Source organism: Mauremys mutica, chromosome 23, assembly GCF_020497125.1.
Source record: "Mauremys mutica isolate MM-2020 ecotype Southern chromosome 23, ASM2049712v1, whole genome shotgun sequence".
Lineage (NCBI taxonomy): Eukaryota > Metazoa > Chordata > Testudines > Geoemydidae > Mauremys > Mauremys mutica.
The window spans coordinates 13,672,958-13,691,013 of record NC_059094.1 but is presented as its reverse complement, the minus strand read 5'-3'; the positions used below and the strand labels follow the sequence as shown (position 1 = coordinate 13,691,013).

Below are 18,056 nucleotides of genomic sequence, written 5' to 3'. Positions count from 1 at the left end.
ACTAAGTAAAGTCCCAGGCACAGGGAGGGTGTGATCTGCAAATGTTTCATAATACCATTACAGCCAAATGGCTTCATTTCCCAGGCAAGGCATTCAGTCACGAATCCTCCCAGGAGCTACAAAGAAAAGCAGCTTTAGATTTTCTTCCTTTTCAAAGAAACAATCCAAATATCTGTCATATGTTTCCCGCGTCAAAGGTCAGGCTTTCAGCAGATTCATGTCCGTGTTGCACGCAGTGTCGTCACAGATGGTTTCTATCTGTGAGGATTTCTGAATGCTGTCTGCTTCCGGGATGCTCTCTGAGATGCTCACCTTCTTCCTGAACCGCGAGCTAGTGTTCCTCAAAGAGGAGCGCAGCTCCCTACTTCGTAGGGCGTAGACAATGGGATTCACCATGGAGTTCACCAGGCAGAGGGTGCTGCAGAAGGCGAACACCTTTCTGATGTTATCGTTCAGGCTGACGAAGAGGCTGTACGTCATGAGAGCCAGCACTGGGGACCAGCATGTCACGACAATGGCCAGGACCATCACTAATGTTTTGGCGAGCGTGATGTCCATCCTCATCTTTGCATTCCGCTGCCCAGCCTGGGTTTGGCGTTTCTCCATGTACACCGTGTGCTTATGAGCCTTCCACAGCACCCGGACATAGGCGTACACTATACACAGCAGTAGAATCATTACCAGGCAGATCCAGCTTGACAGATACTTGTTATCAACAAAGGGAAACAGCTCAGAGCAGTTCCACCCCATTGAGTTTACCTTGCAGCAGTTCCACCCCATTAGAGGCAGGAAGGCAATAATCATGGTAGCTATCCACATCACAGCCATAGCCACCACCACCCTTTTCCTCGTCACTATGACCTTGTATTCTGATGGCCGATGGATACAGACATAGCGGTCAAATGCCATCATCAGCAAGCTGCCCAAGGATGCGGTGAAGGATGTGTTGACCCCTCCAAGCTTCAGCAAGAAGATCTCTTTAGAGGAATCAGTGCTGTTGAGGACATGGAAATCAAGAAAGCTGCAGACAAATACAACGCTGGCCAAGACATCTGCTAAGGCCAGGCTGCTGATCAAGAGGTAGGAAGGCTTTTTCCTGATCTTAGGGGAAGCAAATATCAGATACAACACCAAAGAGTTTTCCAAAACACACAGGATCCCAACAATGGAGCACAGCACAGTTATGCCTGTTTTCTGAGTGTGGCTGCTGAGGACCTGGTAACATTCCAGGTCCATGCTGCAATTGGCCATCTGACATTTCTTCATTATGATTATCCAGGACCAAAAAGCTTTCCAAAGAGCAGGGGTTTCCTTGGTGAGCCTTCAGATGCTGCTCTGAAAAAAAAATGTAGAGGGGAAAAAGTTACATTTGTACCCAGCACAAAAAACAACACACACAGCTAAAGGGACATGAAACAGTCAGAGAATACCCCCCCACACCCCACCCCACCCCACCCCAACCCCCTTTCAAAGGATTTGAGACCATACAAAGGAGAAAAGAGACCAGTGAGAAATATTTCTAGGTTCTCTGTCCAAAGAGTTGTGTAACTCTGGGTGGGACTGGATGGCCGAGGGTAGTGGCAGTGGGATAGACACAGGGGATGGCATATCTAAGCTGTCAGTTCAAATCCTGCTGCTCTTACTAAGGTGACTAGTTCCACTGACTTTATTGGGATGACCCATGAAATTACAATGAGCCAGACTTGGTTCCAAGTCGCTAGAGATCCAGAGCTATTACCCCCTGATGGTCTCTGTGTGACAAGAGTAGGTGATTTCAGTCAGCAGAAATGCCCTGGATTCCATTGTAGTCACCACAAGGGGTCAGCAATTACAAAGCTTCCTGTTTGACAGGTCACTATACATATTATACTGTAGGCCAGTGGTTCTCAACCTTTCCAGACTACTGTACCCCTGAAGCCTGAGCCCTGCTGCCCAGGGCTGAAGCATGTAACTTAGCTTTGTGGGGTCCCCTGTGGCATGGGGTCCCCTGTGGCATGAGGCCCCAGGCAATTTCCCTGCTTGCCACCCCCTAATGCCAGCACTGCACTTGCAATCCCCACCCCCCAAATCCATCCTGCAACCCGCTGAGATTGCAACTCCCAGGTTGAGACACTCTGATCTAGATGAGTTGACATACCCCCGGAAGACCTCCGGGTACCCCCAGGGGTACACGTAGCCCTGGTTAAGAACCACTGCTGAAGGCTATATGGTGTGAAATACAGAGTATTGCCACTTCCGAGCATTCAAAACTCATGAGTCAGGACTCCAACAAAATCATGAGATTTGTAAAAATAAGTTTGCGGTTCTTCTGATTTGCCTTCTGGTTTTTGAGCCTTTAGGGTTGCACACAGGTCACATTTTGAAGCTTTTCTGTACGATCATGAAGGCTGAACAATTACTTAAAAAAATACAACAACTGGTATTGTCATGTAATAGCATGTAATAGCATGACTCCAGGAGCTGGGCTTTATAAAAAACATCAACTATTGTGAGACTTATATTGCTTCATCACCCTAATATCTGACTACTTCCCAAGTATCTAAAACTAGAAATCATTGCTTTTTCTTACTTCCCAGGTTGTAGGAAAAATAGCAGAGTTGGTGAATGGGTTATTTTGCGTGTTAGTTGTGTAGTGCAAGTGAGTGTGAGTGAAGAATTTATTGAGGGACAGGTAAGTCAAAGCCATGAGTTTTGCATTTAGGGCCTGATCCAAAGCCATTGAAGTAATTACTTTCTATTGACTTCAGTGGGTTTTGGATCAGGTCCCTTGGTTCTGAAAGTGGTTAGATCTGTGGTCATTCTTCTCTCTTGTGGCAGTGAGTTCCACAGTCTAGATACACATCCTGTGAAAGTTCTGTCTCACGTGCTCACAAGATTCATTTCTTCTGCCACTGGAATGCAGAAACTGCAGGGGTGGAATGTTGCAGCTATTTAGCAGCACTACACACTTTAGGACAGGTAGGGAAGAATAACTTATCTAAGGGCATGTCTCCACTGGCACCATTAAAGCGCTTTACCGTGGCTTGTGTAGTTGTGGCATAGCGCTGGGAGAGAGCTCTCCCAGTGCTCTAAAAAAACCACCTCCACAAGGGGAGTAGCTACCCGTGCTGGTGCATTGTCTACACTGACACTTTACAGCGCTGAAACTTGCCGTGCTCGGTAGGGTGTTTTTTCACACCCTGAGAGAGAAAGTTGCAGCACCGTAAAGTGCCAGTGTAGACAAGCCCTATGTGAAACTGCAAGGGGAATTTAGGGGGGGTAGATTGTACACTGATATAAGGCTCGATTAATAAAGAATTAAAGGAAGGTAATTTAATTAATGCAGATCATTATGGAAAAATAGATCCAGTAAAATTAACCTGATATTTTTGGATAAAATTGCAAGTTTGGTTGATAAAGGTAATAGCATTGATGTAATATACTTAGATTTTTGTAAGGCATTTGACATGGTACCACATGACACTTTGATTAAAAATTAGAGTGCTATAAAATTAACAAAAACAACAAAGAGTCCTTGTGGCACCTTAGAGACTAACAAATGTATTTGAGCATAAGCTTTCGTGGGCTAAAACCCACTTCATCAGATGCATGGAGTGGAAAATACAGTAGGCAGGTATAAATATACAGCACATGCAATACCACAAGGAGTCCTAATTGTTTTTGCTGATACAGACTAACATGGCTACCCCTCTGAAACCTGTCATAAAATTAACATGGCACACATCACATGGATTAAAAAGCAGCTAACTTATTGGTCTCAAAATGTCATTGTAAATGGGGAATCATCAACTGCGTGTGTTTCCAGGGGAGTCCCACTGGGATCTGTTCTTGGCTCTATGCTATTCATTTTTATCAGCAACCTGGAAGAAAACAAACTCATCACTGATCAAGTTTGCAGATAACACAAAACATGGGGGAATGGTAAATAAATGAAGAGGACAGTTACTGAATTAGAACAAACTGGATCACTTGGTACACTGGGTGCAAGCAAGCAATGTGCGGTTTAATACAGTTAAATGTAAATGTATGTGTCTAGGAACAAAGAATGCAAGCCCTGCTTATACAATGGGACTCTATTTTGAGAAGCAGTGACTCTGAAATGAAGTGGGGGTCATGATGGATAATCCACTGAATATGAGCCCCCAGTGTGATGCTGCGGCCAAAAGAGCAAATGCGATCTTTGGATGCATAAACAGGAGAATCTCAAGTAGGAGTGGAGAGATATTTTACTTCTGTATTTGGTACTGGTGCGACTGCTGCTGGAATACTGTGTCCAGCTCTGGTGCCCTCAGTTCAAGAAGGCTGTTGATGAATTGGAGAGGGTTCAGAGAAGAGCCACGAGAATGATTAAAGGCTTAGAAAAACCTGCTTTATAGTAATAGACTCAAGGAGCTCAATCTATTTAGCTTAACAAAAAGATTAAAGGGTGAGTTGATCATAGTCTATAAGTACTTACACAGGGAACAAATATTTAATAATGGTCGTTTCAATCTAGCAGAGAAAGGTCTAACACGATCCAATGGCTGGAAGTCAAAGCTAGACGCATTCAGACTGGAAATAAGGAGTAAATAACCACTGGAACTATTTAACAATGGTTGTGGTGGATTCTCCATCAGTGTCAATTTTTAAATTAAGATTGGATTTTCCTTTAGAAGAGGTGCTTTAGTAATCATTTCGGGGACATTCTCCGGCCTGGGTTATCCAGGAGATCAGACTAGATGATCACAGTGGTTCCTTCTGGCCTCGGAATCTATGAACAATGACCTACATTGGAATGTGGTTACATCCCAGGAGCACACAGCAACTTTTCACAAGTTCTCTGAGATCTTTAATAACAGCAAGTGATTAGGACCCGGGATTTACATTTCTTCCTAAAGTAGCCTGTTTTCAACATTCCTGCCGGAAAATTAGAAAGTGCCATTCCAGTTCCTGGGACTTAATCCATTGGGAAAACAAGGCACAGATTGAAATATTTAATCTTCATTAAGGACATTTCCATTATGATGATGATGATTAATACCTAGCTCTTATCTAGCACTTTTCATCAGTAGATCTCAGCATGCTTATGAAAGAGAGACAGTTTATTTGATCTGTTATGGTTCTGTAAATCTCAACCATACTGAAATTGTATCTTTCCCTTCAATCCCTCGTGCTGAAGATGAATTATAGACGCTTCAGATTTTCTGTTCAGTTGATTTCATCCTTGGCCATCAGAATGCCACACAAATCAAAGCCCTTAAACACATTTTAACATCTAACCCAGGCAAGTATATTGGTCACAAAACAGAGAAAGAACCGTAACTTTCCACAGCTGGATGCAGTACCACAAAATGGCTCCAATCCCAAAATGTGATCAGCACAGGTAGATGGTGAATCTCTAGTGATTCCTGAACCCCTGGGGATCGGTTACAGCACAGGACTGGGGTCCAATGAGTCTCAACAGCGCCACTTCTGAGTAGGATAGGGTTTAGGACAGTGTTATTGAGAGATTTAATGGAATACTGATGCACTGAGCCTTCCGGTTCCAGAGCAGGTGTGTGGGAATGTATTGCTAATTTAGCAGACGGGAGTGTGGGAAGCTGAGGTGCCTAGGCTTCAAGGACGGGCTAATTAGGCTGTGAGCTGTGTAGTGAGAAGCTGGCCTTGGCTGTTTCTCATCTGCTAGTAGGCAGTAAACAGGATAATAAATTAGAGAGTTGTACAGGATGACAGTTATCCAATGAAGTTATAGCTGTGCCTGTGTGTACCTTATTAACCAATTAGCAATTGCTTGATTGCTTGCCTTAATTGTATAAAAGATGTATGCTGGAGAGAAATAAATGACTCTGCTACCAATCACATTGGTTGTTGGGCTTTGTCCATGCCCGCACGAGACGCACTGAGATGCAACACAGGTGTGTCTAAGATCAGCAAACACCTGCAGGAAGCTAAGGGGCTGGAATGCCCTCATCATGACTAGCAGCAGATATTTTGATTCCGTCCCTGATCTTACAGGTATGGGGGAAGCTCACTATGCCACAGCCCATGCTGGACCTTGCTTTGGAAATCCAGGACTTCGGTCTGCAGGGTTGTTAATCCAGCTTTTTACACTAGCACTGAATGTACTCTTTGAAAACCACTACAAGAGTGTGGGGAAGGGAGTTCGCCGAGTGTGCGCAGGTGTGTGTGAGTCGAGAGACAGACAGCACTCCAAGGATGAAAGTCTCTTGTGTACGGCAGACTAAGTTACAAGGAAACTGCCAATGCTCCTCCTTTGCTGGGTGGAGGCATTTCCTAGAAACAAAGCTTGTGAGTTCAGTCACATCTGGAGCCTGCAGCTCCCTGGTCCCTTCCACTCCCAGAACCCATGGAGAGCTTTTGAGGAGTTCTTTCCCTCTTATGTAGCAAACAGCTGGATTTCTCACCAGCTCCCCATGATTGGGGGTTAATTGTCCTGTTTCCTCCAGCGTGAGGAGGAGGTGTGAAAAGGGGTTTATGCAGAGATTTGAAGGAAGCAGCTGAGGATGCTTGACAGACAGGGCGAGAGAGATGGTTCCAGTTCTCGGGACAGCATGAATGAAGGAGGGAAGCTGAGGGTGGACGAGGAAAGGAAGAAGGTTGGGAGGAAGGCAGGAAGCTAGGGGGAGTCACAGGACTCGTTACATCTCTCTCCCCCTTTGGTCTCTCTGAGTGCATCTCTTGAGGTATTCAACCTGGTGCCTGTACCTATCTCAGGGCCAGGGGTGGTGTTGGTCCACCAAGCTCAATTCCTGTACCCATACCAGCGCTGTCACACCATCACGCCAGGCAGGGTGGGTCTGCATTCCCACGCCATTGCACTGGGCAGGGTGTTGGTGTCACTAGGCATAAATCTAGGTAACTCGGGAGGATGGCTTTGGACCTATGTGACCCAAAGTACCTTTATGTAAAGTGCTTTTGTTAGCCTTACTAAACTTTTGTAACCTTTTGTGTTATGTGCTAATTGCTGGCAGTGGCAAGGTTGCTTGATACTAGATGTAGCCAATACTAAATAAGATAGGCGGAAAGCAGGTGCTGTAATTAAAGTTATATGCATAAGAACGTAGCCCCCACGGTGGAAAAGTACAGATAACTGATCACAGAAGAGTTGCTAACGAGCTAAGGTGGTTTTTTGCCAAGTATAACTTAACTGCTTCATGTGATTGCTATTGCAAAGTGTATTTGCTGCATGGGAATGAAAGGTGGGGGGAGAGAAGGAGTGTGGGGGTAATGGGAATGCTTAGCTGAAGTTATGTATAAAAAGAGGAAAAAACGCTTGTATCGGTGTGCAGGATTTAAAATTGCTAGTTCTCCCTTGCACCTTATCTGGGCTCAAATAAACCTGGTTTTTGCTTCTCCACCTTGGTGTGTTTATTGGCGAAGCACACCGGGCAACGAACCACTGTTGCTGTCGCCTCGGGCCTCTGTGCTGGCAACAAGGGTGTGCGTGTCATTTTGGCTTTCTCTCAATCTGTCTATTTCTAGGGACAAGCAATTGAGTTCTTGCTGTCTTGGGAAGTGCTATTGTCTAGATTGCAGGTGCTTAAAGCCAGTGCTGCTCGGGGTGGAACTCCATGACTCTCCCGCTCTTAAACCCAGCCCTGGGACACAGCACCCTGCAGATCAACTGTTCTTACGCCGCAGATCTGAGTACAGACCCCTGCAGTTCTTCCCTTCAGGAGCCTGTGACCCGTGGTGTACAGGGACCACACGGCCTTCTTAAAAATCACAGTATGATTTCTTTAGCAGCTGGAATAAAGCAGTAGAAAATAAATAGCATTTTAAGACAGACAGGGTACACTAGAGTCCTGCTATCCCCTGATGATGACCTAGGCAGGCCTCGCTTCTGCAGACACCCCCAGCAGGCTCTTTTATGAGTCTCGTCCCTCTGGTTTCTCCCTCTCAGAGAGTGTTCCTCTACAAACCCTGTAGCACTGCGTAGACTCACCCCTGCGGCGCCTCCTGCTGGTCGTCCTCGGGAATTAGCTCTTTGACCCAGGAGCACCCTCTGCAGGCCGGTGATCCGCTTGCCGGTGGCTCCCGTGTCTCTCCCAGGACCCTGGTGCCCTTATCTCAGGGTTCTGCCTCCTGCAGTACCCCACAGTCTGACTGGGTTTCCCCACCCCAGGGGAATGCCCCCCCCCCGTCACCTCAGTCGTCGCTACTGCCAATCTCCCTTTAGCCCCCACCCCCTAGGGCAGACTGCAGTGTATCAGCCGATCATCACAGGCAACAAGGGGGTTGGACTGGCTGCCTTTACCCACCCTCCAGCTGCCCAATACCTAGGAGGCCTAGAACTAGGCCCTGCAGCCTGAGGAGTTGCTGGCCTAGGGCTTCCCAGCTCCTAAGGCCTTTTCCCAGCCCTGCCTCCCTCTAGGTTCCCTGGATGAGTTCCCCAGCAGCCAGGCCTGTCTGCCTCTCAAGTCAGAGACAGACTCCTTCCCTCTGGCTTCCCTGGCCTTCTTATAAGGCCCAGTTGCTTAGTTTGGGGTGTGGCCTCAGCTGCAGCCGCTTCCCCCAATCAGCCAGGGTTTTACTCCCGTGCCCAGCCCCAGCCCTCTGTTCACCCCGCTACAACCCTCTCTATGGTTCTTTGTTCTCCTGCATTCCTGGGCCTTTTCCAGGAGGTTGACTGGAGACAAAGGCAGAATCAAAGCGAATCGTTCAGGCATTGCCCCTTAACAGCTGCTACGTGTTTGCTGTGAGGTGGCTGTCCTCCCACCTGTCTTTACAGACATACATCTAGCCAGTTAGACCACAACAGTCCTACAGAAAACATCCCAATAACCAGGCCAACATATGGGATCAAACGATTACAGGGCAGCTCCCTGGGGACAAGGGGGAAAGGAGAGCCGAGATGCAATGGGGACAACGACAATATAGGTCAATGGTACTGCATGGTTTTAATGTGGTAAGAGACAGGAAGCCAGTTCAGCTGGCACCACGCTCGCAGAGAGCCGCTTATTCACGATGTAGCTGACACATTAGGAACCTGTGGGCAGAAAGCAGTTTGATGTCAATATCGAGCGGTCTGTAAAATCTATTTCCTGGGGAGACCTCAGAACCCCTGGAGCTGGCTGTGAGCAGCTGAGAGAGAATTTTAAATTTCTGCCTGGAGCTGCAGGGGGCATTTTAAAGGGCCATGCTAGAGACAGGACCGTTTGAAAATGTCTCTGGATGAATGTTGTAGACAGGTAAATCTGCTGTGCATGCCTCTACTAGGGACAAAGAGGCTACAATGCAGGGGAGGAGCGAAGCACCAAACCCACAGGAGGCCTCTCATAGCTCCAGTTGCAAAAGGGACACGGGAACTATGGGCCCGATCCCTAGCTGTAGTTAATCAGGGTAGCTCCACTGAGATTAATGGGATGATGCCCACTTACAGGATCTGGCCCCCAAAACCTAAATCTGGGCAGCCTTGAACTTTGGGGGAGATTGAAATCAGATGTTTTCCAGTGCTGCACTTCTATGATTCTTCATAATGGGCCACACCAAAATGCTGGACCATGGCTAGACTTTATTAACCAGCCCAAAAGGTGGCTAATGTTTCTAGCACAAGATGCATGCTCTCAAAAACAGGAAATGTGAGCAAATCCACTTCTTCTTTTGAGACTCTGGGCCTTAGGGACTTCCCTTTCTTCTCTCTGGTGGCTTGTTTCTGAGCGAGAGGAAGAGAGAGAGTAAAATGCCTTCACACTTTCAAACAGCCACTTCTATCACTAAGTGATCTGTTATCTCCATCTTGCTCAGTGATCACATCTCCAGGAAGACAATCAATAGAAATATTCATAGACTTTAAAGTCAGCATGGACCATTGTGATCATCTAGTCTACAAAGCCACTGTCCTGGCTGGCTGTGACCAAATCCTCTGAGAGGAAGAAAAACTGTTAACTGCCCATGGAAAGAGCATTCTCCAGCTTGCTTGAGGGATTATCCAACAGTAGCTGAAAGGGGTTTAGGAGATGGGTGGTTCCGAGGGAGGGAGGGAGGGAGAGAGATGGAGCCTTTCGCCTCAAGGTCACCACATCCAATACATGTTGGTAGTGACCAAAAGCTGTTATCTATTGTGCAGAGGCATAGACCATCAGATGCGTGTGTCTGTCAGTCTAAGTACAGCGAGTTGGTGGGTTTCACTCCAGATCCTTGTGGACAGGCCTTCAGATGGCAATAATCACCGTCACTATAGCACCCCATCGATGGTTGCAGCCCTGAACCCCAGTGCATCGGCCATCCTGAATCCCAGCCCTGAACACTGGAGTTTCAGCTGTTAGCGGAAAATGTTTTCAAGTTGAAAGCACCGGCTGCATCTTTCTCACACGTGGTTACAAATCCCCAGGCCCTACCCACCCAAAATATTCTTTGAAAAGAGGAAATGTCCAAAGAGTTTAAGCCACAGGAGAGACAAGAACCATTGCAACACCTAGCAAAATACCACAGATACAAACAGGGCTGATGGTGGTTGAAAGTGAGGGGGGTGGGGGAATGCTGCACAGAGTGAGAGGACCTCAGCAGTGTTTGTATCTGTGGTATTTTGCTGGAGGTCTCAGGTATTTGAGCCTGATGACCATGCGATCTCCCTCAATGACCTTTTCGGTTAGATGACTACAGCACCCGTAGGTAGCAAATAGGGGGAGGATGGAAAACAATGGAAAAGGTCTCGAAGACTTTTCCGCACAAAGACTTCACCACTGATGGGTGATTTGCAGTTTCCATCCCCAGATGAATTCCCCTTGTTTCTTTCACCCCTGCCTCCCCTGTCACACTAAACGCTCCAATTGCTTTGATTGCAGGACACACCGTGCTATTAGGTGTCGTCCAGCCAACTCAGTCTTATATTGGGTCTGATCCAATGTCTATTAAAAGAACAATCTGTTGATTTCAAGGGATATTGAATAAGGCCCACGGCATACAGCTGTCAAGTGCAGAGGTGCAGAAGGGATGTGGCTGAGGAGAGTAACCCAGGTGATTAGGGGGCCAGATAGACCAAAGTATAAAGAAAGAGTAAAACAGCCAAATAAGAATATGTTGGCTAAACGAAGAGCGTGGAAGGAGGGACAACTGGATGGTCAGACGCACAAGAAGATAATACAGTAGACAATACAGGGATTTGTTCAGTGAGTAACTGAAGCCCGTAAATACCGTGGGGCCAACAGAGGGCTCCTGACACTGCAGAACCAGCATGTTCCTGCTGCCTAGGAGGGCAGCAGGCTGTGGAGAGCTTATGCTACCCTGGATGGAGCCCATCTTTGTGGGATCTCCTTGCACATCCCTGCATGGTGGAGGGATGGTCAGGCTGTGTGGGGTCCAGGCATGGTTGGAGGGTCCTTGCCATTCTGGGATCTCCATGAGAACAATGGGAGTTTTGCCTGAGAAAGGACTAAGGGTGAAATTCACTCTGAGCAGAGGCCCAGCACAAGGCCTATACAACAGTCCAGGAGGGCTTATATAGGACATCTCTACAGGGAGGTGGATTTCATCCTGCATGGAACCTGAGTCAGGGACTCAGGATTTGGCTCCAAAGGTTCACAGAAGCAGAACAGGAAGAATAAAGCCTGTGACGTTTTGGGATTAGCTAAAGTTACAACGCAGAGATGGACCCAGAACGAAGCCCCCAGATCCGAACACCCTCCATAGTCTGGGGAAGTTGGGCCCAGATCTGAACTCCGTGTTTCAGGACTATCCCTGCTATAAAATAACCCCAAGAAGCTAGTAACCAATTGAGGCGGTGAGATGGAGCTACAGGAGAACAGTAGCTTTAATAAAGGCCTGATGTAAAACAGATAAGTGCTGATCCTCCCTAGCAGAGGTTCCTACAGCTGAGGGCCATTACTTCCCTGCCTCAGCACATGTCCAGAGATATTCACCCTACAAACACTGGGGCTTGATTCATGATCCTTCATTGAGATCAATAGCAAAACTCCCAATGAGGTCCAAAGCGGCAGGCTTGGGTGCCAAGTTAACCTATCACCCTTGGAGCTTTGAGTTGCATTAGATTTCCTCAGCAGCTCCCACACAGAACTAGAAAGGAACCTGTTCCTGAAAAACAGGTAAAGGAAATAGCTATATCACATGGGCCCAGTAAAATTCTGGGGAAAGCATCAGTGCCGCTGAGCACTGTGCCGAGAGACAGACTGATACAGGGAAGGGAAGGGCCTGACCCCGCAAAGTCTTATGCACTATGCACGTGTTCAGGTTTAAGCACGTCATCAGGAATGTTCCCATGCATCCAGTTAAATAAGTGGGTAAGTCTCTGAAGGAACAGGGGCCGGAGTGTTATCTTCAAACGTTCTGAATACAGAAGTCAACCCTTATCACAAATCAGCCCGTGCAGGACATTTTGCACAATCACCAGAATGGGGTACATATCGTTCATTCCACAAGACAAATGTGTCCCCTCTTATTGGCTGCAAAAGGCATCTTCAGAGACAGGAAATCAGACTTTGCCAGTTGAAAAAGCTGGACTGAGACCCTTTCACAAACAAGATAATTGCTCGGCGTTCTTCGTTGCATCCCAGGTTTCTGTGAGCACAGTCACTGCTGAAACAGTGCCACAGGCCATGGGCAGGTCTCGTGGAAGGTGCACAGACACAGCAAGTGTTCAACGGTGCGTGCAAAGGCACAGGGACACTATGGGAAGAAGGAGAATAGGGAATAGGCCAGGGGTGGCCAAAGTGCAGCTCATGAGCCGCATCACACAGCTATTTTACAGTTAAAGTGCAGCTCACAGAGACCACCACTTCCCCTCCGTTCTCTGCTTACCGGACTGGGAGCAGGGGGGAGCTCAAGGCTGCCAGAGATGACTGGTGCCTGCTGAGAGTTGGGGGGCACAATTTAAAGGTTTGATCCCCCCCAACTGCTTGAGTCACACACCCCCTCTTACCCTCAGCGGCCCCTCCCTGCAGCTCCCCGGTGTTAGCGCCACCTGGAGAAGCAGCAGCAAGCAGCTGGGAGCTGCAGGGAAGGGGGGCTCCGCAAAGAGAGGCAGCAGCAAAAGCAGCAGCTCTCCCTGCAGCTCCCAGCTGTTTGCTGCTGCCCTTCCCCAGGGCCGCAGCTCCCAGCTGGCCGGCTCCAGCAGCTGCCATGCAGAGAGGGGGCCTGGTGGCCTCATGTGACCAACCGGGGCCTTCAAACCCTGCCAAAAACTGGGGGGACAGATGGCGCCACACATCCCCTCTGGCTTCTCCCCAGCAGGGAGGGATTCTTGGGGCTTCAGCCCCAGGGGGTGCGCCTGCCAGGTCTCAGAACATCAGCTGGAGCAGGGCGAAAGTCCCGAGCCCCAGCAGATGCCTCCCACGCAGCTGAAGCTCCAGCAGGTGCTCCCTGGCTCTTGAACTTCTGAAGATTGTTGTATATGGCTTGCAGGGTTGGTAAGTTTGGCCACCCCTGGAATAGGCAAAGGGAAATGACTTGGCGGATCCTAGAGGAAGGGGTCAATTACAGAGGAGATGTAATTACATTAATTATTATTATTACCGATATAGAGTTTTTCACCGGTGGATCTCGAAGCGCTTTACATAGGTGGAAAAATTCAGATGTTAGATGGGGAAACTGAGGCAAGGGAATGGCAGAGTTGGGTCTAGAACCTAGGTAGGAAAAGCTGTGCTGGGTGTTACAGGTAAGGGTGAGAAATTTCAATCTCATATGGAAGGCAGTCAGAGGCCTACGCTAAAAGGAAAAGGCAATCCATACGCAAGGAAGGAGCCAGTCAGCGAATGTGGGTGATTTTCCCCCCCTAGAAGTTTTTGTTTGAGAAATCATTTTTTCCCCATTAATATCTCTGTGGCTGGCTCCCTTAAGCAATCGCTTAATCATCTGTGTAGGAGGAGTCTCACTCAACTCACATCCCCTTAGGGAGACCCTCTCAGCCTCCAATGCAGCTATAACTATCAATGCCTTAATATTGTTTGGCAACACTGATTCCTCTGGAACCTCGAATCCACACAAGCTAAAGTATGGTTGGATCCCAGAGCCCAGTATTGTATTGCGTTGGGGACCCCTGATCCAGAGAATGGAAGTCGTATTGCGTATCAGAAAAGCAAAATTAAGGCCGCAGGACCTTTGTGATGGACTCACAATACAGGCACCAGTCTCCAAATGTTTCTAAATCAACTGAAAAATGACTTCTACTAGGATGATAGTTTCACTACTTATTTTGTGAGGAGCCTACAGAACAATGGGAGCTTCCAGGAAAAGAACTTGCAATCAGATTTGTATTAACAAGCCGAAAGATGGTCTTGCAGTTGACAAAACGGTGCGATGAGTCAAAAGAAATGGGTTATATTACTTGCCGTATGAGTTTGGGCAAGTCATTTGCTGTACTCTTGCCTGTGATTCATTTACCTTTTTGGTAGAAAGGAGATATCACCACCGAAATCACAGAGAGGCAGTGAGGCTAACATGAGATATTCAGTGTTACGGCACTAGAAGGGCAAAGTGCTATTATAAAATGTTTCATTTGGTAAAGTGCCAAACTGTAGCATGTTTTTAGTGTGTGTGTGTGTGGGAAATCTGTCTAATGCCGTCCAGCACACACTGATCTTCCCATCAGTATTGCTGAGATATGATCTCTGTGCTATTGCTGAGATATGATCTCTGTGCTATGGGTGCTGGGAAGGAGGTAGTTGATATACAGAAGAGGAACTGATGGAGGCAGCGTACAGCAGGGTGTTGAATTACCTAGTTGGCTACCTCCTTGAAGCTTGTGGGACAAGCTGCCTTAAGCCACCCTTCTCTGCTGAAGTCATTTGGAGTTTCCCCATTGACTTCAGACCCTGGAGTGCCAGATTTACAGAAAAGCTCAGGTCCCATTTAGGTATAAGAACAGCATTGCAAATGGAAATACAGCGATAAAGTGTTGCAAAGTAACGCTTCTGTTATTACACAACAATCTACACATACTGAAGTATAATAAACCTTAGCCTTTGTGGAGTACTTTTTCACTTCCGAGAGCTATTCAAACATACGCCATACTCGGTGCTTCTAACTGGATAGGTGACATCTGGCAACAACTCTGAGGTTTCTAAAGTAATTCTTCATAAGACAAGAGGAAAACAAGCCAGTGTAAACTCTGCAGTTTGAAGAGCTACCTTTAATGCTCTCATTAAGAAAGCATTCCACATAAACATCAGTTCTCCCACCCCAAGTGTTACTTTCCATTGCAGTGTGTCTGAAATAACACAGGAAAAGGAGCGCATCAAACAATCTAAGGTGAATTCTGCCCTCTCCCCAAATGATAATGCACTTCTTTGAACCCTCAGCAAAATTGTGCCAGAGCTTGTGTGTGTATCAACACCACTGAACTTTAAGACAGGGGTTCTCAAACTGGAGGTTGGGACCCCTCAGGGGGTCACGAGGTTATTACATGGGGAGTCGCGAGCTGCCAGCCTCCACCCCCAAACCCCGCTTTGCCTCCAGCATTTATAATGGTGTTAAGTATATTTTAAAGTGTTTTTAATTTATTAAGGGGGTCGCACTCAGGGGCTCGCTGTGTGAAAAGGGTCACCAGGACAAAAGTTTGAGAACCACTGCTTTAAGGCGTGGCATACTTTATTGTGGGAAGGAGGGGGAAAAAAAGAACCTTGCATGAAAGATATACCTTTGGGTTAGTGAATGAAATCTACTCACCTGTTTTTGCTTGGGTGTCAAGGCGGGAGATGCCTTAGGGACTTCGCAGCCTTCCAACTGTCAGTGTTTCTTGTACAGCTGTGCACTGGTGACTGCTGCGTTCTCCCCTATTCTGACTCCTGCACTGGCTCTGCTTATTATTCCCCTGGGTAGAAGTTTGTGTTAGTTCTTTCCCCAGTCTCTCACTCTTCTTCATATTCTCTTGGTGGAAAATATGTAATGAGTTTTTCCTTCCCTCCCCACTTCCTCTCTGGGTTTTGTGCTCTGCCTTTCTGGTCATTAGAAGAACTGTAGTGACAGATGTTTAAAACCTGTCTCAGATGCAGGGAGTCAATTTGCTTGGCGAGGGTTTTCTTCTCAGTCTTCTCCAAGCGTAAAGAGTCTTGTAGGAAAGAAACATTCAGGCTTCATTTGCCTGATGTTTAGGGTCGGGGGAGGACATGACCAGCATGTAAAATATTGATGCATCTGTATATATATTTATGTGTAGGCAGATGGCAAGCTCAGACAACTGCTGCTGATCTGTTTATTTGTCCCAATAACAACATATATCCTTCTATACCTACAAATTGTGCAAACAGCTAGTCTCTGAACAAACGCTATATGTGAGCCTCATTTTACAGATGGCAAAACTGAAGCAAAGAGAGGGAAAGTGACTTACCAAAGGTCATGCTGCAAGGGGAATCAGACCTACATTTCCTGATTACTAATCCTGTGCTTTGTCTGCTAGAGCATCCAGTTTCACAACTAGGCTCTCCTCCAGACACTGTCTAGTCCTGGAGGTTATGTATGACCCTCTTCTTGTGGGCAATTCACGTGCAGCTCTGAAGCTGGGATCTCGTAAGTGCTACATGTAACGCTTGGGAAGACGTTGATCTGTTACTTGTTACTGTTACCAATATTTTGTATATAGAGTAGAACCTCAGAGTTATGAACACCAGAATTACAAACTGACCAGTCAACCACATACCTCATTTGGAACCAGACACACACGATCAGGCAGCAGCAGAAACCAAAAAAATAAAATAAAAAAACCCAACCCACACCCACGAAAGCTCATGCTGCAATACGTCTGTTAGTCTATAAGGTGCCACAGGATTCTTTGCTGCTTTTACAGATCCAGACTAACACGGCTACCCCTCTGATACCAACCCACACAACGACAACAAAAAAACCAGTACAGTACTCTGTTAAATGTAAAGTACTAAAAAAAATTAACAGAAAGTTTAAAAAAAGATTTGACAAGGTAAAGAAACTGGTTTTGTGCTTGTTTCATTTAAATTAAGATGGTTAAAAGCAGCATTTTTCTTCTGCATAGTAAAGTTTCAAAGCTGTATTAGGCCAATGTTCACTTGTAAACTTTTGCAAGAACAACCATAATGTTTTGTTCAGAGTTACGAAGAACCTCCATTCCCAAGGTGTTCGTTACTCTAGGGTTCTACTGTAGATGGATTCTAACCCTCTCCCCCAAGTCCCTAAAATGGCCTCTGCCATGGGACAGAAACCACTTTGGATGCACTATGGACCTTTCTGCAGCTCCCATCCACTGGCATAACTCCTCGCTGCCATGCCAAGTCAGACATGCCCTCCTGACTTCCCTGTTACTGCCTTGTCCTCTGCTGCCAGAGATTCCATTCCCTTCCAACTTCTGCTCCCCACAATGACTACCAGCATCTTGATTCAGCAGCTTTTGGATCCTAATCATCACTATTCATTGACCGATGGATCATTAGTGGGAAAAATGGGATTCATGACATCCCCGTTTGCTGCTCACTTTCCTTTGAATCCTTCCTTCTCTGTCATAAGGCTTGTCCCCCCTTTTCCTATTGATTGTCTGAGATCCTTTACTATCAGGTTCATCTTCCTCTATCAAAAATATCAAGGCCACAGATCTATCTGCATTATCTGTACTCTGCTGCCACCTACTGGGGAGTTTCAGAGTAGCAGCCGTGTTAATCTATCCCCAAAAAGAACAGGAGTACTTGTGGCACCTTAGAGACTAACACATTTATTTGCGTGACCGTGTATGGATACTGAAAGAGAGCAGCCTGAGAAGCAATAACAAATACAGGAACACCTCCCATTGTTCTCAGCTGTGGAGCGTGTGGAGCTGATTCGCCCCCATTCTCAGTGGTAGCTGCTGGGTGCTGAACATTTTTTAAAATCTGGCACACGATCGGATGCTCTTTAGTGACTCTCTGGAATGAAACCTACTGTTAAGTAAGAAGCAACTGATGAGCAAAGGTTTTCATCTTAAATTCAGCTTCCAAGACAGGCAAAAAATAAATCCTTTGACCTCCATAAGAGCAGGACTGAGCTCCTGCCGGGCTAATGAAGCAGAGAGATACATGGCCTCTCTTGAATCAACAATGACAAGTGGGATATGCAGACAAGGTCCCCAGGGATGTAGCAAACTTAAGAGGCTCAAGCTGCTC

General features: G+C 46.8%; 1 protein-coding gene across 1 annotated transcript; it reads right to left on the bottom strand.

Moving 5' to 3' along the window:
* Positions 1-198: 198 nt before the first annotated feature.
* Positions 199-1,266, bottom strand: CNR2 (cannabinoid receptor 2). The gene has a single exon (XM_044998210.1). The coding sequence runs from the start codon at positions 1,264-1,266 to the stop codon at positions 199-201; it is 1,068 nt and encodes a 355-aa protein (XP_044854145.1).
* Between the last annotated feature and the right edge of the window lie 16,790 nt (positions 1,267-18,056).

Excerpts from the sequence above, each read along its gene's own strand:
- CNR2 (XM_044998210.1), bottom strand. The coding sequence starts at position 1,266 with ATGAAGAAATGTCAGATGGCCAATTGCAGCATGGACCTGGAATGTTAC.